Genomic DNA, 23,215 nt, shown 5'->3' with positions numbered 1-23,215 from the left:
AGGGTGGAACATGTTTATCATTTTCTAAATTTTTTGGAGCAATTTTTTTTTTTTTTAACCAAACTGTGGATGATTGTGGCTTGTTGACAGCTGACAGTCTTACATCTGTTGGAAATTACTTTGTAACTCATGTGAGTACACAGTAGGAAGGCAAGGCCTCAGGAGAAACCAAACCAATTAATACCTTGATCTTGGATTTCTAGGCTCCAGAGCTATGAGAAAGTAAATCTTTCTTGTTTAAGCCACCTAGTCTGTGGTAGTTTGTTATGATGGCCCTAACGAACACACACACTAGGTTTCTGATTATTATTTCTTCCAGTCGGTATCTGGGCACTCATTTCTTGAAAACAAAGAATATTCTAATGCTATTCATTTATATCTTCCTAGAATATCAGGGTACAGTCAGTGCAGCAGAGTTATCATAAGTGCTATGGGATAGGGGCTTAAATTACAGGAACTTGATCTTACACGGTTATGAAGAGAGCTGGGGAAATGAAGGTCTAAGGGTAGTTGGGTAGTCAGAGAGAAAGAATCCCTAACCAGTCAATCAATCTGAGGACCAAGCCCGTCTATCTATGAAAGTGTGATTTGAAGGGGAAACTGATGGAGAAATCTAGAGAAGCTAGAGCCACGTGTGGCTACCATCTCCATGGGTCCATTGCCAGATATACGGTGGTGGTTGGTCAACAGAGTCAGCAACAGGAAAAAGTGTTGGACAATTTAGTCATATTTATTTTGAAACCCTTTGGCGTTAACTCCAAATGTGAATCATCTTTGGGGCTGCTTCTATACCTTATGTAACCCTTGCTCCTGCTTCATTACATTTTTAGTGACTTTGTTTATTGTATGCTACACAATGTGGGTCATAATGAGCAGAAACTGGATTATTTTGCCTCCCTTGGAAAAATGTTAACTCTGTTAAATTACTAGCAGATCACTTAGATTTTGTTGAGGCTTACTTTAATCTTTGTAAGGCAGAGATTTTCTTTTCCAGTTTTTTTCTAGGCCATAGCCCTTACTTCTGTCCTTCTTCTGGTGACTCAGTTGAAAGTCCAAGGTATTTACCAAGATGTCTTCACTCTGGAAAGGCCAGAGCTCCAATGTCTTCCCAGCACAGTGCAAGCTCTGGAAATCTCGGAGATTTTACAACCTCAGATGCTATTTTCTGCTAGGCTTGCCAATGTCTCTCTCTGCACATGTGCAGCTGAAGTGTAGGCTCAGATAACCCCCTATGCAGATTTCACAGTCCTATGGTAGGAGGCTCATGTCTCTCCAATACCCGTTTTCCTCAAAGGCCAGTTATTTATCAGCCCTGATTCTTATCTCTGTTTTTGCCATTGAGCAAGGCTGCTGCTCTCCGCTGGGGCTTCAAGTCCTTATGCTGAGGTTTAGAAAATACCCCCAGGAGAGAAATGTTGCCTGCATGTGGGAATCACTTGGCAGGCTTGCTTTCTCCCAAGGACTGAAAGCATTCCCTGTCTGCACTCCTCAGAAACAATTCTTTCCTATGTTTCCCAATTTTATAGTAGTTTACAGTTGGAAGATAATTCCACTATCAGGTATACCGCAAGAGCCAGAAAATTCTTTTCTCTTAAGATAACACACTCACATATTTCCTCTTTTAAAGGCAATTGTAGGTTTTATTCAACAGTCAAAATGTATCATGTTTATGTATCATGTTTATCATACCTTGTGCAGCTTGTTTAGAAATGCTTTCTGCATTTAAAAAGGAATCAAGGTCTCTAGAAAAGTAATATTTCTTATCACTAATTAGTTTCACCATTCTTTTTATTGGTCCTCAATGCAGTTATCTATCCCTGCCCATGCTCTGTGAGTATGTAGGCATGCTAAGTGGTCCCCATATCCTTCATCTTACTGTATTGTAATATACAGACAATGAATTTCAAGGATCTTATTCATTTTAAGACTCTCATAGCATGAGAGTCACCCATGCACTGTGTTTTATCACTTGTTTTGATCACTAATTATATTTTAGGACTTAAATTTGCCATGATATGCCTTGCTTCACACACACACACACACACACACACACACACACACACACACACACACAAGCATGTGCCCTTGTGCTCACTTTTCCTTGACCCAGAACACTTTTCCTCCACCCTCTTCTGTCCTTCAGCCTGATGAACTCCTATTAAACTATAAGGTTTCAGGCTGGGACGTCAAATGCTCCAGAAAGCTGTCTCTAACTGACTGTTTGCATAATCTCTTTTTCTCTCCGAATTTAGTTCTTCTCTTTAGTTTGCAGGGACTTTATGATAACAAAAACGAGCTCCCCATTAAACTGTACATTCAACGAGGGAAGGAGCTCTTCATTTATTCAAAGCCCCCTATCCAGGATCTCACAGGTATTCAATATATATTTGTTGAATGATTGAATGTATGAAAATACGAGTAACAGCAATGGAAAATACTCTCCTCACCTACAGGAGGATTCCGAGGTAGAAAAAGTGTGACTCCCTTGCTCAAGATGATACAGCATACTCGTGATTAGAAGTCACGAGTGGATTGCTAATTTACTGATTCCCTGGTTTAGGGGTTAGCGTGTTAGGAATGGTTTATTTTAGGACAGAGATGGTTACTAGATTGAATATTCATCAGCGTTTCCAAGTTTTTTGAAAGCGGAATCAAATGTTTGATCCACTTCGACTGATCAAGTGTGCACTTCTCAACACCATGTTAGAAGTGAGGGAAAGCATACAAACATCTCTCCCGTGTTGCTGGGTTTGGTGGCTGCGGCCACATGTCTCGATTCAGGCCTTAGGTGCCTAGAAAGCTCTGTGCCTCCACAACATGGAAGCAGGTGCCTGAGTCTCTGGGCTGAGATGTAGAAAGCTCTGCCCATCCTTCATACTACTAGTGGCCCTTCGGTTTTTTTCTCCTCTTTTTATTCCCCATTTGAGTATATTAGAAAAACGATCATGGAGCTTTTTTCAGGGTTCTGTATGTACCAATGTAAGTTAGAAAGATGCCCAGGAGATATAGGTGAGGTTGGTATTTTCTTGCTTGTAGAGATGAAGGAGGGAGGCTCTGCTCCACGTTGAGTTGACTGCTCATTCTACCCAGAAAGACAGAAGCAGATATGAGAGAGTTGATCAATCTACAGTATTTACCTAGTAACACTAGCCCCATGGAGATCTCAGGATGAGCCACGTACATGCCTGCACTGTAGTGTCAAGTTGTAGCTCATTTAGAAATGCTTTATGCATGAACCAGGAGAGACAAGGCAATGGACACACAATTCTGATCATATTGGGCCCCTGCCCCCCGCTCTGTGGGTTGGGTTAGTCTCCAGCTATGGCTTCATGTACAGGCCACAGGTGTCTGCAGAGCACTGTGCCTCCACAGTGCAGAAATAAGTGCCTGAGTCCCCAGGCTGTGAGTCTGTGATATGCAGGTGGCTATTACGTTCCTGGAAGTTGAGCGTGAATATTAGTCTTCCTTTTCGCTGCATTCCAGAAGTGATGTACGACAAGGATACGAGGTGTCCTTCAGGATTTTGTTGGAACCACTGCACACCGGTTATGATGCTAGAATAATTGCACATCATAGAGGTATTTCTCCCCTCTTGGAGGTTCAGGACCCCAGGACTTTGCTCCACATTCATCTGGACTCTTACCCCTGTTGAGAAAGAGAAAAATAGACACAGTGGAGGGTCACTGCAAAATGACCGTAGCTGTTTCTGAGTACAGGAAATTTTTCTCTAGTTTCCATCCTCATAGTAGAGGACACAGCCCAAGAGACTTGTGTTCTCTCTCTTCCTCCACCTCTCCTTTCCTCCCTTGCATCTCCCCATTCAGTTGTGAAATTTCTTCAGGTTCCCTTTGGGATTTTCTCAACTCACAGCAAGTCTGTAGCCACAGGAGGCCCAGCAAGACTCTCATTTGTGTCTGCATGGTTCTTGACTCCTTAGCAGTATGGACACACCTTAATGGCAAGTCCCTTTAAATACTGATATGCATCATACTTTGAATTTGGGGCTAACTTTGTTGCTGTAACCCATCAGCTTCATGATATAGATCTGGCAGTGGCGGCCCCTAAGCACCTTCACTTGGCTTTGTAGTGGGAAGCTCCGCCTACTTGTGGCTTAGTCCACCTCTACACTGTAGGGTGCTTGCATGAGCCGGTGCATGTGTGTGTGCGCGTTTGTGTGTGTGTGTGTGTGTGTGTGTGTGTGTGTGCGCGCGCCCGCGCGCTCGTGTGTGTGTGTGTGTGTGTGTGTTGGGGATAATGGAGGAGTTGTCTTTTAGCATTTAAGAATATTTTTTTCTTTAAACTCTGAGTATTTAAACTCTGAGTAGAATAATTTATGTGAAAAATGGGGAGATGTTAGCTTAGAGGGGGAACAGAGAAATAGTTTATATGTTATAAGTAAGAGATACTGACGAAGCTGAAACCTGAGACAAGATCAGACTGAGAAACTTCTCAGTTGTGAATTACTTGTTATATGTAAATTGTATACACATTACATATGCTATTAGTATATTTGTAAATAATACAAATATATAACCTATTTCCATTCTTTACATTCCTTGTATCTTATTTGTTGAATTTATCAAAGTCAAATGATATAACAGTTCAAGATATATGAATCATAATAGTAGACAGAAAACTATCTGCTTCCTCAGTTTTTTTTGTATATAAAAAATACAGGATGTATCTCTATCTATATATATCTATATATGTGTATCTATATCTATAGATATCTATATCTATATCTACTATCTATCTACTATCTATACATGAAAAAGACTGAGGAAGTGAATATTAAATAGTCTATATGTTAAATTGACAGAGTAAAAACTTTTAGGCAAGTATAAATAATACCTGAAATATCTATCCTTCCTTCCTTCCTTCCTTCCTTTCTATCTATCTATCTATCTATCTTCTGAAAGTTTCCACTTTATCAAGTTAACATATAGATCATTAGTTTTTAATCAGGACTTTTGATCCCCAGGGGATATTTAGCAATGCCTGGAGACATTTTTGATTGTCACACTGGGGAAGGGAGGGGCTGCTACTGGCATCTATTGAGTAGAAGCCAAACGTGCTATTAAATACCTACGATGCACAGGAAAGCCCCTCTCCCCAGATTGTGGCCCCAAAGCTGCTGTTGAGAAACTCATGTAATGATTTTCAGTTCAAACAACCCTCTGCCATTTCCTTTTACCCTTTTTTTTCTCCACCTGCTTCTGCCCATATGTACTCCCCTCTTCTTTCTTCGCCTCTTTCTTTGCTCTTATTTTTCTTATCTTTGAGTTTCTGATCTTATAGGAGGTAAGAGCATGGTTTAGAGAAGGACAACAATTTCTAGACAAATAAGTGAAAGCTCATATTGGTCCCTGATACTAAAAAATATGGATTCTTGAAACTCTAAAGTTACAGAAATATGAAACAAATTGTTCTATTTTTAATTAAAAATTTTTTAATGTTTATTTATTTTTGAGAGAGAGAGAGAGCATAAGTGGGGGAGGGGCAGAGAGAGAGGAAGGCACAGAATCTGAAGCAGGCTCCAGGCTCCAGGCTCTGAGCTGTCAGCACAGAGCACAACATGGGGCTCAAACTCACAAACCATGAGATCATGACCTGAGCCGAAGTTGGACACCCAACCGATTGAGCCACCCAGCTACCCCACAAATTGTTTTATTTTAATCTCCAACTTTATTTTGGCTTTTGGAGATAGAAAGCAAAGCAAAGCAAAGCAAAGCAAAGCAAAGAAAATGGGTGATGAGAAAGCAGGATTGTGCACATTATTAACAATTCTCTGGCTCACATATTCTCTTGCTCCTCCTCTACCTTGACCTAAATTCGTAACCCTCTGTTTCAGAGATTTTCATTCTTCATTTAGCAATGAATCCTAAAAGTGAATCATAACACTTTTCTCAGGTTAGAGCGTTCCCTTGTGAACTAACCTAGGGCTGACACCATATTATGTGCAGCAATGCGGCCCCCAACCCAGGGTCTCTGAGTGTGACTTTTGACATCGACGGTATGTTTTCAGAAGCTCCTGGAGCATGGAGTGTGTCCAAAGTGCTCTTAGAAATGATTGATCTGAATGGAGGTGGTAGGTCAGAGGATTCTTCAGCTCATAGGTCTTGCAGCCCGATGGCTGTGGGAAGTGGTGAATGGACCTCCAGTCACCATGAGAGGGAGTTCCTTGAAAGCAGGAAAAGTCCTTTCCATATTCCCTGTCAGAACATATACCGGGACACAAGTGAAGTTTCGAGTGTATCTGATCCAAGCTGTGGTGCCTACTTTCAAGTTTTTTCATTTTTAATCCACTCTGCTAGGCAATTCACAAAACATGGTTAATCCTCATGATGACACAGTAAAGTAAGTACCATACTTACTTCCAAGGTACTTAGGAGGAAATTGATGCTCACAAAGCTAGTATAAAATGCCCAGAGTTACCCAGCCACTAAGTGGCAGAGCCATGAGAGGCTATGGCTCTTTTCACAGTGTCGCATCACCTTTCAGGGAGAGAGACGTCTAAGAACAACGATTATGGAAAGACACTGGGCCCTCTTCTGGGGAAATGAAAACAAAATCTCCTGCCAGTCCAGAACACCTCTCCACAAAGGGAGAAAAGAAAGAGTTTTATTATTGAGGAATCATTAAGCCAGAATGTAATGTGCACCACAGGCAATTTGTTAAGAGATTGCAAAACACAGACAAGAGGTGCCTCCGTGGCTCAATGGGTTAAGTGTCTGACTTCTGCTCAGGTCCTGATCCCCACATCAGGCTCTGGGCTGACAGCTCAGAGCCTGGATGGAGCCCGCTTTGAATTTTGTGTCTCCCTCTCGCTCTCTCCCTCTCTCTGCCCCTCCCCTGCTCATGTTCGGTCTCTGTCTCAAAAATAAATAAACATTAAAAAAATTAAAAAATACTTAAAACACAGGAAAAAAATTTACCCCTTTATATAGCCAGCTGGGCAGATACAACCCATTACAAGTGTTTTCTCAACATGAACAGAAATTAGTCCTCAGGTAAGAGAACTTGACAGCGACCTTTGTCATAATTTGCCCTCAATTTACCTGGGAATTGGGGTAGCCACCTGTGTTTGCTAATTGCCTTTATCTGAAAGAGAAACTTCTCATATCTTTAGGACAGAGGGTGAGTTTGCAACTTAGAGCAAGGCGTCTGTGGAGTTTGGGCTCATCTCCTCCCACAGTAACTGGGAGGCAGGAGTGCCATCCTTCCTCACGATTACATCTCAATAAGCTGGCTTCCACCTGCTTGAGAGAAACATCCCTGGGTTGTAAAACTGGCAAGAGGCTTGGTCAGCTTTTTAAAAGATTTACACACCTCAAAGGGACAGATAAAGGATTCATAATTACACGTTTTCTAAAGTAAGTACTCTAAGAAAAGGGACTGGGAGAGTGCCCTTCCCTCTTTATACCACAGAGAATTAGAATTTAAAAAAAAATTTTTTTAACGTTTATTTATTTTTGAGACAGAGAGCATGAACAGGGGAGGGGCAGAGAGAGAGGGAGACACAGAATCTGAAATAGGCTCCAGGCTCTGAGCTGTCAGCGCAAAGCCCAACGCGGGGCTCGAACTCATGGACTGTGAGATCATGACCTGAGCCGAAGTCAGACGCTTAACCGACCGAGCCACCCAGGCGCCCCTCAAATTTATGTTTTTGGCTTTAATTTCTACATACAATCTTCAAAATGAAGGGGTTCCCTATGATAAAACTTTCAGGGAAAGCCTTTGGAATAGGTTACTGGAACAGCATGGAATTAAAAGCAACAGCAAAATAGCCTTTGGAATCTAAGAGTGAGAAAATATATAACTGCAGTTATTAGTTATTCGCATGGAAATGGATACTGTCTATAGTGAAAAGACTTTGGATGAGAAAGTGAATTCCAGTCTCCCACGAGTGTAAGAAATTGATGGAAATTTTTAAATGAGGCCTCTTGGCATGGAAGATGAAGGTTTCGTTCTTAATAAAAATTATGTGAACATTAATACTTTAAGAAGTACGTATAATCAGTATGAATGCAGGTGCTTTCCTTGTATAAACACAGCACTTGCTTCAAATCTTTTTTCCTCACTTACCCAAGAACTCTGAAAATCACAACGTCGTTTTATGTCAATCCTACTACGGTTAGGGTTGTGTTTAGCTGCAGGTAACAAAAAATTCAATCAAATCATGGTTTATGAAGAGTTTTCATGCACAGGGGTGCCTGAGTGGCTCAGTGGGTTGGGCATCTGACTTTGGCTCAGGCCATGATCTTGTGGTTCACGAGTTTGAGCCCCACGTCCAGCTCTGTGCTGACAGCTCAGAGCCTGGAGCCTGCTTCAGGATTCTGTCTCCCTCTCTCTGCCCTTCCCCTGCTCATGCTCTGTCTCTGTCTCGTTCAAAAGTAAATAAACATTAAAAAAAATTTTTAAAGAGTTTTCATGCACAAATAAATCTGAAGGAGGGATTTGACTTGGCCTCTAAAAGATGAATGTGAAAAAAAAAAAATAAATAAAAGATGAATGTGGGATTGGGGAGGACACCCAGGCCTGGGCTTTCCTTGACAATAAGTTACAACTTCTGTGTTGCCTGAAGAAGAGTTGGGGAAGGGGACTGGAAAATGTAGTACTGTACCAGGAGAGCAAAAACATTATAGAAACTCCTAGCAGTTTTCTGATATGTCTCATTGGTCAGAACTGTGCTGTATGCAACCCTTTGTTGTAAAAAAAGGATGTGAAATGTAGCACGAGGTTTTTTTTGTTGTTGTTTGTTGTTTGTTTTTTAAGGTGGGGAGATAGTTGCCCAAAAGGTTATCAACAGTTCTGTAAGTAAGGAGGCAGAAGAGAATGTGGATTAAGTTGGCAACTTGCCATGTCTGCTTTCCTGACCACTAAGGTGGGGATCCAGAATATTAGGCAGAGATGACATCTTTCCTTCTTGAGGAGTCAGTACAAATTTCACAGTAGCGATAACATTTCCTTAGAGGCATTAATAATCATATCATTACAGGGTATTTGTTGAGTACATATGTTGCACATGGGACTTCATATAATTTTGTATATTTTATCTCATTTAATTCATAATAACTCAGCACAATAGGCGTTCTTTTTTTTTTCTTTTTTTCAAGTGTATTTATTTATTCTGAGAGAGAGTGTGGGGTGGGGGGAGGGCAAGCTCTGCCTGACATGGGGCTCGATCCCACAGACCATGAGATCATGATCTGAGCCAGAATCAAGAGTCAGACTCTCAACTGACTGAGCCACCCAGGCCCCCCTGGGTGTTCTTATTAACATGTGTTAACAAGGAAGCTTAGATGAGGATAAATAATTGCCTAAGGATACAGAGCTAGAAAATTGCACACAAGATTTGCAATTTGACTTTTGTGACTCCAAAACCCATGTGCTTTGCATATCATCTTGCTTTTTTTTTAAGTTTGTTTATTTTTGGGAGAGAGAGAGAGAGAGAGGGAGAGAGAGAGAACAAGAGTGGGGGAGGGAGAGAGAGAGAGAGAGAGAGAGAGAGAGAGAGAGAGAATCCCAAGCAGGCTCCATTCTGTCAGCGCAGAACCTGATGTGGGGCTCAAACCCACGAACTGTGAGATCATGACCCGAGCTGAAATCAAGAGTCGGACACTTAACTGCCTGAGCCACCTAGGTGCCCCTCATCTTGCTTTAAAGACCAATAGGAATTTGTCAAGTATAAAAGTAGGCCAGTGGAAGACTTACCAGGTGGAGGCAACTGTCAACTAGCTTCTTCGGAATAAACTGGTGGTTTCCAGAGGGGAAGGGATGGGGGGAGGCAAACTGGGGGAAAAGAGGTGGGAGGTACAAGCCTCTACTTATGGGATGAGTATGGCACAGCATATTTTATGGGAATAAAAGGCATAGCATAGAGAATATGGTCAATGATATTTTAATGGCATTGCATAGTAACAGATGGTGGTTATACTTGCCATGAGCACAGCATAATGTCTAAACTTGTAGAAACACTATGTTGTGCACCTGAAAGTAATGTAACATTGTGTGAACTACACTCAAATAAAATTTACTTTGGAAACCAAAAAAATCCTATCTTCTTCAGCCTTGAAAACTTGAAGTTATTGATATCTACCACGCAAAGTCTAATAATCACCAAGCAAATCCTGTGTAAATACAGGCAATTGTAGCTAATGTGTAAGTAGTTCAGAACCACCAAATGGAGAGGTTGCTTTGGAATCACATTTGGGATGTTACTGGAGTACACAGTAGGCATTTTTTTTTCTGCTAAAAAAGTACCAACTTTCTTCTAATTATTTTTTTTCACTATACTTCTGACTTTCACTCCAGTTTCATCAACTCTACTAGAATAAAGCTGCAAAATCATTCATTTCTGCCCCCTTGGACTAACCATTCCTGGCTGTGGTCTTTAGGAAAACAGAATGACTCATTGGAACTACGATGCACTCTGACCATTATCTTCATTTTTCTTCTCTATCAACTCCCTTCTTTTCTCCCCACTGCCCACCCCAGGGAGCTGTAGACCCATATTTTTACTGGTTCAGATAGTGAGATGCATTTCTAGAAGGTGATCCCACGACAGAGGAATCTTGTTCTTTAGTGTATGTGGGAAATATCTGGAAAGGTAGTGGAGATGGTTCCATGAGAGCCTGAGATTGTTACCACTGTTCATGTCAGGAAATGTAGAGGAAGGGCCGGGTAGGGGGGTGGGGGACTCAGCAGCAGCGTGACAGAGCCTGCAGTAGGGCTTGGGTACAGGCATCCAGGTGCCATGGGAGCACTGTGCCCCTGCACAGGTGTAGATGGCAGCATCTTCAGCCTGGGCGGCAATGATGAACAGGGAGCTGTCTTTTCTTGCCTCACCAAACTGAGCTACTAGACTCTTCTGCTTCTTTATTTCTCCTCTCCTAGATAATGTCATCAAATGGACTGGACCTTCCCCAGGCTTCTGTCTGTACCACTGAAAGCTGGTAAACGTGCTTGTGGAGTTGCAATACGCAGTAAAGTTTTCTCCCTCCTGGATGCTTAGAAAGCGAGGACTCTGCTCCAGTTGCTGGGTGCTCTGCCCTGTTGAAAACCAAAGCAGTGGGCACTGGGGAAGGGAACTGGGGACTCTTTCTCAGCCTGACATGACTTTACCTCCCTCTTCCCCACCTGCTCCTTCCCTCACCCTCTCCCTTTTTTCTTTTAATTTTCCCTTGGATTTCCAGTTAAGGTAATTGGAAACTTCTCAAACTCACATGCCAGTTGAATCCAAAGGATCAGCACTGAGAATTTCAGGGGCATCTTTTCTTCCTGTCACAGGATGGCCCTGGTCACTGACTTTAGCTGCCCTTGAAAGATACCCTCCTGAAAGAGGCTTTTTTGAACTAGAGTAACACTTCCCACCCACTTGGATCTGGGTAAAAAGGCAGAGGTCTCTGTGTGGCAGCCAATTGAATCATTCACTCTCTACCCTCCCCTTCTTCCAGCCTCACACTCTGCCTTGAAGGATTTTGCCTTTTGAGACAGTACCCTCCTGTGGAGAGATAGGAAAGTGATTTACTTTCAGTAATGCTTTTATTTCTCCTAGTTTCATTTGGTATGCACAAATACCAAGATATAAGTAGAGACTAATGACCTTTCTCAGAAATAGAAAATACATCCTTTTAAAAATTGATCATTTTGGGGTGCCTGGATGGCTCAGTCGGTTAAACATCCAACTTTAGCTCAGGTCATGATCTCACTGTTCATGAGTTCCAGATCTGTGTCAGGCGCTCTGCTGACAGCTCAGAGCCTGGAGCCTGTTTAGGATTCTGTGTCTCCCTCTCTCTCTGCCCCGCCCCTGTTTCGCTCTCAAAATAAATAAGCGTTAAAAAATTTTAAAAACACTTACCATTTTGAGGCGTACCTGGGTGTTTCAGTCGGTTAAGCGTCTGACTCTTAGTTTCACCTCAGGTCATGGTCTCTCGGTTCATGAGTTTGAGCCCCATGTCTGGCTCTGTGTGCAAGGAGGGGCAGGAAGCCTGCTCAGGATTCTCTCTCCCTCTCTCTCTGCCTCTCCCCTGCTTGTGCTTTCTCTCTCTCTCTCTCTCTCTCTCTCTCTCTCTCTCTCTCTCAAAATAAGTAAATAACATTTAAAAAATCATTAAAAAATAATAAAAAAATAAAAATTTATCATTTTGAGACAGAATAACAGAAGATAAAGGAAATACTATCTTATAACTTCTGGTATCCTCAGCAAGCATGTTGAGCAGAACGGTGTCTGTAAACTGCATTTGTAGGTGTAATATGTGTGTTGTGTTTGTGTGTGAAACTGTGGTATATTTTCTGGGTCATATGGCATGGGTAAGCACCCAGACATGAACCTATTTTGACCAAATTAAGATGAATAACCCTGTTGATATTCTTTAATTAAGAATACTTTCCTGATATCTATCGCATTACTCTGCCATTAGGTCTCTGATCCATGACTCTCAAAGTCTTCAACATGTTGTGTTGTGATTGCACTTGTTGGATTCACCTACAAGTTCCTTGACAGAAAGATTGCACCATTTTCACTCTTGTGGCCCTAGCAATTACTAGCCAGAAAAATGTCAATACATGGCTAACAAATTATTGAATCAATGTGTGAGAGTGTGTGTGTGTGTGTGTGTGTGCATTAATATAGTGCTTCAAGTATACAGATATTGTGATGTGCGTGTATTGTGTATTCAAATATCATAAAATCTTGGGTAAATGGCCTCATGATTGCTTTAGCTACTGTTCATAGCCATTAGTAAAGATAATCAGTGCTGGCCATGTGACTACATCCAAGTGTAATGAGATTTGGTTCAGCATGATGGCTCTCCAGGTGAATGTTTTTGGGCCTTCTCTGCTATCTTATGCTCCATAACGTACTACTGAGTTTTAGGTACCATATCACCCTTTTGTCATGAGCTACACTATTCACAATATCTGACAGAATTAAGTTACTATTTAGCTCTTCAGATTCTGAAGTCAAATGGGATCACCATCAACTTTCGCCAGTTGTTGGAGAAATGTTTCTTTCCTCAGTGTGCCCATTCTATAAAGGGATCTGTTTGTAATCATACATTAAAAAGAAAATAAAAACCAGTTATGCTCAAACAACACAATGATTTCTCTCAGTGTATAATTGTTACTGAGCCTCAACATCAGCTGCGCATTGCTCGAAATGCCAATACTCAAGAGACGACGGGTTTTTTTTTTTTAAAGTTTATTTATTTATCTTGAGAGCCAAAATCAATTTCAAGCTGGGCATAAAGCCGACTTTAAAAATATGTATTTTGGTGGAGGAGGGATAATTTCTGACTAAATGATTTGGTGCTGGAGTCAGACATATTTAGATTAGTAAGGCATCACTGCCAATTACCAGTGAGGTCACATCAATTTACTTCACTCACTCATGTAATAGCTTCCTATTCAGTAGAGCAGGGCTTACACTACTTATTTTATGGGTATGTCTTGCGGATACACTGAGATTATGTACATAAATCAGACGGTGTTTCAATCAACCTATTTTTATGATTCCCTGAAGCTCATCTCTACTCCTCCAATTCCTCCTCAACAGGACTGAGCAAAAAGGTCTAGCGGGGTCCTTATCCAGAAACATCCAGGAGCACATCACCATCGTTAGCCACAATCATCCTAAGGGAAATCACCCAATCCGTGTGAATGTCCTGGCCTGTGACAAGGGTTGTGTGAAGAGGTAGGACAAGCACACAAGATCCAATTAGTCACCTTTTCCCTTTTTAATAAACCGGTATACAAAGTATCTAGTTGGGCCAAAACATAGGTATTTTTGATTTGGTAAACTTGATAAACTATGCATACAACTAGCAGTTATCGACTCCTCTAAACACTTTACATAAATCAACTCATTTCATCCTATCAACTACATTATTCTTATTTTTCCTGAGGAGCAAATGGAGGTACAGAAGTTAATTAAGCTCCCAGGATCATAGAGCAGAGTCCGGCTTCAAATCTAGGCAGTGCACCTGATGAATGCACAAACCTGACCAGCTTAGAATACTGCCTCTCGGGCAGTGTAAAACTTGCCACGGCGGGGGGGGGGGGGGGCGCGGGCCCCTGGGCATCAGCAGACCAGCAGCAGCACGTGGGAGTTTGTTAGAAATGCAGATTTACAGGTCTTACCGAATCATAATCTGTAGTTTAACAAGGTCCCCACCTCATCAAAGTTTGAGCAAGTCTGATGCAAAAGTGGTATGGTAACCATCCTAGATCATTGAGAATAAATATGCATCCAAGTGAGGTGGTGGATTCAAGAAGAAATACATATACTTATCTATTGAAACTACCTTGAGCGTTATGAATATTCAAATCATATTTCCTCTTACCGCAGCTGTGGATATTCATTTCCTTGCCTTCCTTCCTCAACTCAACCCCTGAGATATCTTTATTCCCTTAACTTAGGTCTGCAGCATGGATGCCGGAGGTATCTTGTGTTTTTATCTCCTAAATCTCTGCCGAGGGAAACCTGTTCTATCCACAGCTGAGATTGCATCTTCTCTTTCCAAGAAAAATATCTCATATTGTACTCAATTTATTCAAGTCAACTAGTAGCTTTATACAATTCTTTGGAAGATGGCTACTGTGCAAAGAGCTAGAGCTTAATTTTGTAATCTAGGGTTTAGTGCCTTTGGATGCTCACAGGTGCTATAAATTAACTGGCCTGTGTTCCTAGTTAAATCATCAAAACACCTCCCCCTAGGGGCGTCCGGGTGGCCTAGTCAGTTGAGCGTCTGACTTCTGCTTAGGTCATGATCTCACAGCTCATGAGTTCAAGCCCCACATCGGGTTCTGTGCTGACAGCTCAGAGCCTGGAGCCTGCTTCTGATTCTGTGTCTCCCTCTCTCTGCCCCTCCCCCATTCATGCTCTGTCTCTCTCTCTCAAAGATGCAATAATAAAACATTAAGAAAATTTAAAAAAACCCAACTCTCTCTAACTCTGTTTCATACAAGTAACTGTACGTTGTGAGCAATTCAAACCCCTGGCCAGTTTGCAACTTAGTATTCGATCCACTTACAAAACAGCCAGTGTCCATTTTACTTCAGCGGCACAATGAGGCTCAGCCCATCGTTTATGTTAGTCTTTATTAGTTTCTTATTTGATAAATGGACATCTTTATTCTAGAAGGTGTTTTAGAACGGCCCTGTGAGAGGCCGAGTAGGTGAAATTGTCCTTTCAGAATAGAGGAAGCCTGTCTAAGATCACAGAATAGGGATGGATAGACAAGAGCCAAAATCAGTTTTCTCTTGCCAGCTCCTTTTAGGGCACCGAGAGAGGCAGAAAAGGGAACGGTGAGATAGGACAAAGAAGGAAATGTCCGTGGAAGATATGGAAGAAACTAGAACAAAAATAAAGTACTCACATTGCAGCCCCCAGTTATGCAAGGGTGGGAAATAAGTTAATATAACTAACATTGGGGAGATAGAACTCTATGAAAAGCCATTGTTATACTTCAGTGTGTAGGCCTAAGTGGCCTAGAGTGTCACATTATATAACGTCAAAAAATAAGAGGATGGACCAAGTTACTGACTTCCTCAGCTGATGCAGAGGAAGAGAAGTTGGCAAAGCCCATATTAAGGCATAGCTATATTATCAAATGTATATATTTGCATTTTGAGATAATTTTTTCAGACTACTAAAAATATTTGATTCACTGGGGTTGCTTTTCCAAAATGCCTGTCAAGGACAACTTTGCTGCCTTGACGCTAGGTGTCACAATCCCAGCAGCAGGACTGGGGACCAGCTGCAGGTGCCCAAAGAATACAAAACACAGAGGTTAATTGGTGAAACTGAAATGTTCCTGAAGCCCCGAATCTCCTTAGTGGTAAGGGTAACTCTTGGTTTCTCTCTTCTTTCTCACTCCAATTTAAATTTGTTACAAACAGGATCTTGGCAATCCTTCCTGGGGTTCTGTTTATCCCCGTTAAAGTGTGCACAGGAACAGGAATAGCAACTTTAGTGTTTCTCCCCACTTTGACATGCAGGGATCAAGAACTCTTCTTGTTGATTGGCAAGGCAGCATAAGACATATAAATTTAATCTTGCTATAGAATTTACACACTTTTTCTACCATTCTTGCAGAGAACCCTGGATAACCCCAAACAAGGGTGACTCTACTATATCCCTTAGCTTGTTGGGAAAGTCTTTGACAGCTTCGGTGCCCACATCCAACGGGAAGCCATAAGATCTAAGCTTCTCCACCCACCCTGGCCAAGCATCCGAACCTAAGGTGCTTGAAGTTCAGAACTGTTGAGATCTTAGACTTCAAGAAATAGAATTATGTGTGTGGTTATGAAGACAGAGACCAGCTCCACTCTTTGCCAAGAATTATTTACACAAACTGTAAACGACGTCCCTCCGATCTGTGAGTGGAAACATGACCCTTTCAGGGAGGATTCATAAATATTAAAAATATTATCCAGGGGTGCCTGGGTGGCTCAGTCAGATAAGCATCCAACTCTTGATCTGAGCTCAGGTCTTACTTGCAGGGTCATGAGTTCAAGCCCCATGTTGGGCTCTGAGCTGATCGTGGGGCTTACTTAAAAAAAAAATTTTTTTTTTAAATACTATCCAATATACAATAGACTGTTTCTGTTAGGTGGGTATTCCAAGTAGAAGTCTACTCCTTTCAGGTTTACAGGAACCTGAGAATCTGTCTCAAGGCTGAGAACTCTTCCTAAAGTCACCAAATAGACTTCCCACTCTGGATCTCACAAATTCTAAGAGAATTGTCAAGAAACAATGACCTGACCACCCCACCCCCAACCCCCCTATTGCTCTGGGACCTGCAGACCCTGCTCTTCTCTCCTGACCACTTTTTCCTTCTTATTTCCCACCACAAACCTTCTCATCAACCTCTACCACTTTCCATAAACCCTATACATTCTTGAATAAATTTAGGATTTTCCAAACAAGCCAGAAGATTCTGTCAGCAAATATAGCTTGCTTGCCAGACATCATCACTTACATTTCGAAGCACAGATATACCACTTGCTCAAACACAAGTGAGCAGGAAGGAGAAACATGCAAGGGGAAATAAAATATAAGTGAATATAGCAAAATAATGGCAAATTATATTTATGTGTGTGTGTGTGTGTGTATATATATATATGTGTGTGTGTGTGTTGTGTGTGTGTGTGTGTGTGTGTGTATATATATGTGTGCGTGTGTTGTGTGTGTGTGTGTGTGTATATATATATACACAACCCCCCCCACATATGTGGGTTACCTTATAGTGTTCTAGTGTAGTCCATCGTGTGTATACAGCATTCGTTTTGTGGCAGATCGTCATAACTGGTAATTCTTTAAAAGATGAAAGAATAAAGTTCTTTATTCTAAGCATGCTTCATGTGTTTTTTTCTGTCATCGCTTAGTGAAGTGTTCTGTAAATATGTATCAATAAGGTCAAATTGGTAGATAGTGTTGTGAAAGTCTACTATAATCTTGTTGATTTCTGACGATGGATTCTGTTACTTATTGAGCACAAAGAGTAAAGGTCTCCAAGTGTAATTGTAGATTTGTCTATTTTTTTCTTTCAGTGCTAATAGTTTTAGCTTCCAGCATTCTGAAGTTAGATGCATATATGTTAACACTGTTATGTCTTCTTAGTAAGCTGGACTTTTATACGTATGGAATATACCTCTTTATTTCTGTAATATTTCTTTTTCTGAAGTTTAAATTGTCTGACATTAATATAGCTTTTCCATATTAGTGTTTGCCTGGATGTCTTCTCCCATACTTTTATTTTTAATCTATGTCATTATATTTAACATGGGTTTCATGAGACAGTACATAGGTGAGTCAAAAAAAATCCACACTGACAATGTCTGTCTTTAAATTTCTTTAAATTTGTGTATTTAAACTATTTGTATTTAACATAATTATTGATGTGATTAGATTTAGGTCCATCATTTTATTGTTCATGTTCTGTTTGCATACTCTGATTTTGTTTCTCAGTATTCTATCATCTATTTGCTCTTTCTTTTTGTAGTATGTTATGTAGTATGCTTTCTAAGGACTGTAGCGTGCCTACTGCCTCACCTTTCCCAGTCTATGTAGAGTTATTTCAGTGCTTTAAGCAAAATATAGAAATGTTACGATTGTATAGGTTATTTTACCCCCTCCCCTTCATTTTATAGCTGTTGGATGTCTTCCATTTCAGACTTTAAAAAAATTTTTTTTAATGTTTATTTATTTCTGAGACAGAGACAAAGCATGAGTGGGGGAGGGGCAGAGAGAGAGGGAGACACAGAATCCAAGCAGGCTTCAGGCTCTGAGCCTTCAGCACAGAGCCCAACGCGTGGCTCGAACTCACAAACCGTGAGATGATGACATGAGCTGAAGTCGGATGCTCAACCGACTGGGCCACCCAGACACCCCAAGACTTTGAAAGCCCCACCATCAATGTTATAATGATTTGATTTCAGTAGCTATACATGTCGTAAATAAGAAAAGAAAATTCATTTCTTACATATGACCAGATTTTACTCTTTCCATTGTTCTTAGTTCATTCTTAAAGTTCCAGATTTTCAGGGCGCCTGGGTGGCGCAGTCGGTTAAGCGTCCGACTTCAGCCAGGTCATGATCTCGCGGTCCGTGAGTTCGAGCCCCGCGTCAGGCTCTGGGCTGATGGCTCAGAGCCTGGAGCCTGTTTCCGATTCTGTGTCTCCCTCTCTCTCTGCCCCTCCCCCGTTCATGCTCTGTCTCTCTCTGTCCCACAAATAAAATAAAAACGTTGAAAAAAAAAAAAAAGTTCCAGATTTTCCTCTGGTAACATTTCTTTTCAGTCTGAAGAACTTTCTTCAGGATTTCTTTTAAGGTAGGTCCACTTAACAGTGAATTCTGTTTTCCTTCACTGGAGAAAGTCTTTATTTTACCATAATCTCAGTAGGGAATTTTCATTGGCTGTGGTTTTCAGGATTGAAAACTAATTTTTCCCCCTTAGCATTTTAAAAAGGTAACAGGAGAAGATCATGTAGAGTCTATAGGCCATTGTATGGACTTTGAGAAAAATGGGAAACTACTGAAAGCATTTATGTGACATGATCTGACCTGTGTTGCTCTTGTTTTTTTATTTTTTTATTTTTTAGATGTTTTTTAATGTTCTTTATTTTTGAGAGAGAAAAACAGAGTGTGAGTCAGGGAGGGGCAGAGAGAGAGGGAGACACAGAATCCGAAGCAGACTCCAGGCTCTGAGCTGTCAGTGCAAAGCCAGACACGGGGCTCGAACTCATGGAGTGCAATATCATGACCTGAGCTGTAGTCTGATGCTTAACAGAGCCACCCGGGCACCCCTGACCTATGTTTTAAAGAATCACATGGGCTGCTTGTCATGGACTGAATGTGTGCCCTCCAAAATTCATTTGTTGAAACTCCACCCCCTAATGTGATGATTGTAGGAGGTGGAGCTCTGGAGAGGTAATTAGGATTAGGTGAGGTCATGAGAGTGGAGCCCTGAATGGGATTAGTGACTTTACAGGAGTCCTGCCTGACAGAGCTTGCTCTTCTCTGCTCTCTGCCACATGAAGATGCACTGAGAAGGTGGCAGTCTGCAGTCTGGGAGGAATACTCACCAGAACCCAACCGTGCCGGCACTCTGATCTCAGACTTCCAGCCTTGAAGACTGTGAGAATTAAATTTCTGTTGTTTGTAAGCCACCTGGTCAACGGTACTTGATACAGCAGCCCAAAGTGAGGAGGACACTGCTGTATTAACAAGGAACTGTAGAGGTGCCTGGGTGGTTCAGTTAAGCACCTGATTCTTGATTTTGGCTCAGTCATGATCTCGAGGTTCGTGAGTTTGAGCCCCGCAACACACTCTGCACTGAGAGTGCAGAACCTGCTTGGGATTCTGTCTTCCTCTCTCTCTCTGCCCCTCCCCTGCCCCCTCTCTACCGCTCTCTCTCCCAAAAATAAATAAATAAACATTGTTTTAAAAAGCTGATTGGCTGACCCAGCTCTTAAAAAAAAAATAGAAGAAGAAGAAGAAGAAGAAGAAGAAGAAGAAGAAGAAGAAGGAGGAGAAGGAGGAGGAGGAGGAAGTATAGAAGGACAAGCCAAGGGACCCTTAGAAGACTCTCAGAGTAATTCATCTGAGAGATGAGGGGGGCTTGACCAGGGAGGTATAGTGAAGATGGTAGGAGTGGTCAGATTATGGATCAATTTTAAAGATAGGGCCACCTGGAGTTTTTGGTGGATTAGATGTCAACAGTGAGAGAAAAAATAAGAATCAAAAATAACTCTTGAGTTATGACCAGAGACTGAAAGAATGGAGCTGTTAGAAAGTAAAAAAAAGCAAAAGATGGTGTGGGGAGCATGTTGGAGGTGAGTTCAGAAAGTGAAAGATTAGAAGGTCGGTATTGGTCACATTAAAGTGGAATCCGGACCCTCTAGAATGCAGTATCCCCAAATGGCAGGAGAATATCCATACAAGTGTCTCTGTTCCAGGACTTGTCTACATGACCCAGTAGTAAAAGAAGATACACGGTGAAGTTCCTATTTATCCTCAGGAGCCAGCAGCCAAGCACCCCCCAGAGGTCTCTTCCTCCATTTGCTCACTTCCATCAAATGACAGACCTTGCTAAAACAAGTCAGACTGTGTCCTTGAGTCTCTGAAAACTGCAGTGTCTCAGGAAGTTTGTGTTCAGGTCCCCCTGCAGTCCCAGGCACCGTGTCACTCACAGCACAGAAGTACTCGGCCGCGTCGCTGCCAAGGGCTGGGGATTTCCTCAGGTGGAAGGAGTTTTCATTCCTCCTAAATTCAGCCTCGAAACCGTTGAGGCCTTTAACCAGGATGTCCCCTGATATGTACTTGAGGAGAAGCTGGAGTCCTTGGTTGGGGTACTGCACGTACCAGAAGACATAAATCGTTCCACTAGAGGAATAGTTGCACTTCAGCTCCAGACGGGCTCCTTCAGAGACCAACACCTGGGCATCAGGCTGAGTCACTGACTGGGCTCCCGTTCCTCCTGAAACATCAATGCTGAGTCAGTGAGACCAGGACAGACGTACTTAAAATGAGACAGTGTCTCCCTGCAGATTCCAGTCAGAACAGTGTTTCTGACATGGAGGCAGGAGCGTAAAATACAGTGTTACTTACTCACTGTGAAGAGCATTCCAAACAGCAGGATGGTCACTGAGCACATAGCTAGGCGGTGAGGAAGCTGACGGCTGTGTTCTGGAAGATTTCCCCTGAGGAGCAGGAAGAAGCCTGCCGGATTGCACTGAGTCTTTGTAACAAGGAAAATTTGAGTTTCCAGAAATCCCCGTTCAAAGGCTAAGTTCTAGAGATAGTAAGAGACGCTTCCTTGACAATGACTGCTCCTGGTGCCTTAGCCTACTCAGAATGTGTGCCTCTGTGAGCTGTAAGGTAAAGAAGCTCACAGAAGTGAGGTAGAATTTTTTTTTTTTTTTAGAAGAGTCTCTTCCAGTTTACACAATATCACCCTCTGGGGGTCAAATATGGTAACAAATTGTGTCAAGGTTTTTGTGCCTGTCTTTTTCCTGCTCCTATTTAGGCTTGAATGAATTTCTTAGCATTATAATCTGATGAGAGTGTGTTTAAGGGGCTGCTTACTAAGAGTCTGTTTTCATCTTAAGAAGTAAGTACTAGGGGGGCCTGGGTGGCTCAGTCGGTTTAGCGGCCGACTTCGGCTCAGGTCATGATCTTGCGGTCCGTGAGTTCGAGCCCCTCATCGGGCTCTGTGCTGACAGCTCACAGCCTGGAGCCTGTTTCGGATTCTGTGTCTCCCTCTCTCTGACCCTCCCCCGTTCATTGTCTGTCTCTCTCTGTCTCAAAAATAAATAAACGTTAAAAAAAAAAAAAAGAAGTAAGTACTATTATTTGGCCAAATGAAGTAAATAGTATTACCATCCTCATTTTATAAATGAGAAAACTGAAATGTGGAAGGAAGTTTGTAATTTCTCCAAGGTCACAGTAAGTGACAACTGGAATTTGTCCCATTAGAATGATTCAAGAATCCGTGTTATTAACCACTGATAATTTACTACTAATGTCCCTTAGAGTAGACATTATCCTAACTTACTGACGGGAAATCAAATCTTTACGAAGTTAAATACTTTGTCCGAGGACAACGTAAGAATTGGAGTCTAATTCTGTTATACACCAAGCCCAGCTCCTCACCCACTATATTATTTATGATATAGGACTCCCTTTAAATAGTAGATATAATTTCACCAAGACACTCAGAGCAATACTCTGAGAAAAGCAATACTCAGAGAAAAGAATAGAAACTAAGGGAAATTCCCAAGGAACCCAACACCAAAGAGAGGGCAGTGGAAATCGTACCAACGAAACCTCAAAGAGTAGCCTGGAGAAGTAAGTGACAAGTCAGAAATGACTGGTGTCCGGAAAGAGAAGGGAAAAGGACTTTTAAGAACAAAGGGACATTCAACAGAGCAATGCTGAAGACTTTGAAAGCCCCACCGTCAATAATGATTTGATTTCACTACTCCTATGTTTGTCACAACTTTTAGCAAGCGTGAATTGAATTTTGGCAAAATTATTTTCTGCATAGATTAACACGATCATGTGATTTTCTTCTTTAGCCTGTTAGGATGGTAGATGGCATCTTTAAGTTCCAAACATTGAAGCAGAGCAGTCTTGCATCCCTGGGAAAAATCCATTCGCGTTTGGTATTATTCTTTTTGTATACTGATGAATCTACTCGCCAATATTCTGTTAAATTTTGTGCCTATAGTCATTCATGAGGGAAATTTCTCTGCAGTTTTCTGTATGTCCTTTGTCTGATTTTGGTACTGGAGTAATACTAGGTTCATAAAAGGAGTTAGCAATTACTCTCTATTTTCTGGAAGAACTTGTTTAAAATTCATGCCAATTCTTCACATTTTTAATAGAATTCTCACAATTAAGCCATCTGAGTCTGGAGATTCTTTTAAAATTATTTAACATTGAACTTTCCACAGACGTGGTGCCTTCAGCTTTCTCTGACTCCTGCCCTAAAGAGAGATAAGGAAGGGTTGCTCCTGGAGCTCCACAGCAAGGTTTGGGGACAGGTCGCAGGTGCTCTGAGAGCACTGTGCCCCTGTGCAGAAATAGACTCCTGAATCTGCAGTCTGGGTGGCCACCATGTGCAGCAAACTGTTCTTTCTAGTGTCTCCAAACCAAGCTGTCAGTCTTTCCTGCTTCACATCTCCACTCTTAACTAAGGTGATCAAGAGGA

At 41.7% G+C, this 23,215-nt stretch overlaps 2 gene segments (V, D, J or C); both read right to left on the bottom strand.

Annotated features, from left to right (window-relative positions):
- Nucleotides 1-9,885: 9,885 nt before the first annotated feature.
- On the bottom strand, nucleotides 9,886-11,592 carry LOC121031455 (T cell receptor alpha variable 27-like). The segment is given in 2 exon segments: nucleotides 9,886-11,052; nucleotides 11,226-11,592. Coding segments are annotated over 2 exon segments (573 nt in total).
- Nucleotides 11,593-19,999: 8,407 nt separating this feature from the next.
- Nucleotides 20,000-21,697, bottom strand: LOC121031456 (T cell receptor alpha variable 8-6-like). The segment is given in 2 exon segments: nucleotides 20,000-20,980; nucleotides 21,112-21,697. Coding segments are annotated over 2 exon segments (519 nt in total).
- Between the last annotated feature and the right edge of the window lie 1,518 nt (nucleotides 21,698-23,215).

Source organism: Herpailurus yagouaroundi, unplaced genomic scaffold (assembly GCF_014898765.1).
Source record: "Herpailurus yagouaroundi ecotype Mexico unplaced genomic scaffold, PumYag 141, whole genome shotgun sequence".
In the NCBI taxonomy this organism is placed as follows: domain Eukaryota; kingdom Metazoa; phylum Chordata; class Mammalia; order Carnivora; family Felidae; genus Herpailurus; species Herpailurus yagouaroundi.
The sequence above is the reverse complement of the archived record's forward strand: the minus strand, read 5'-3'. Positions and strand labels throughout refer to the sequence as shown.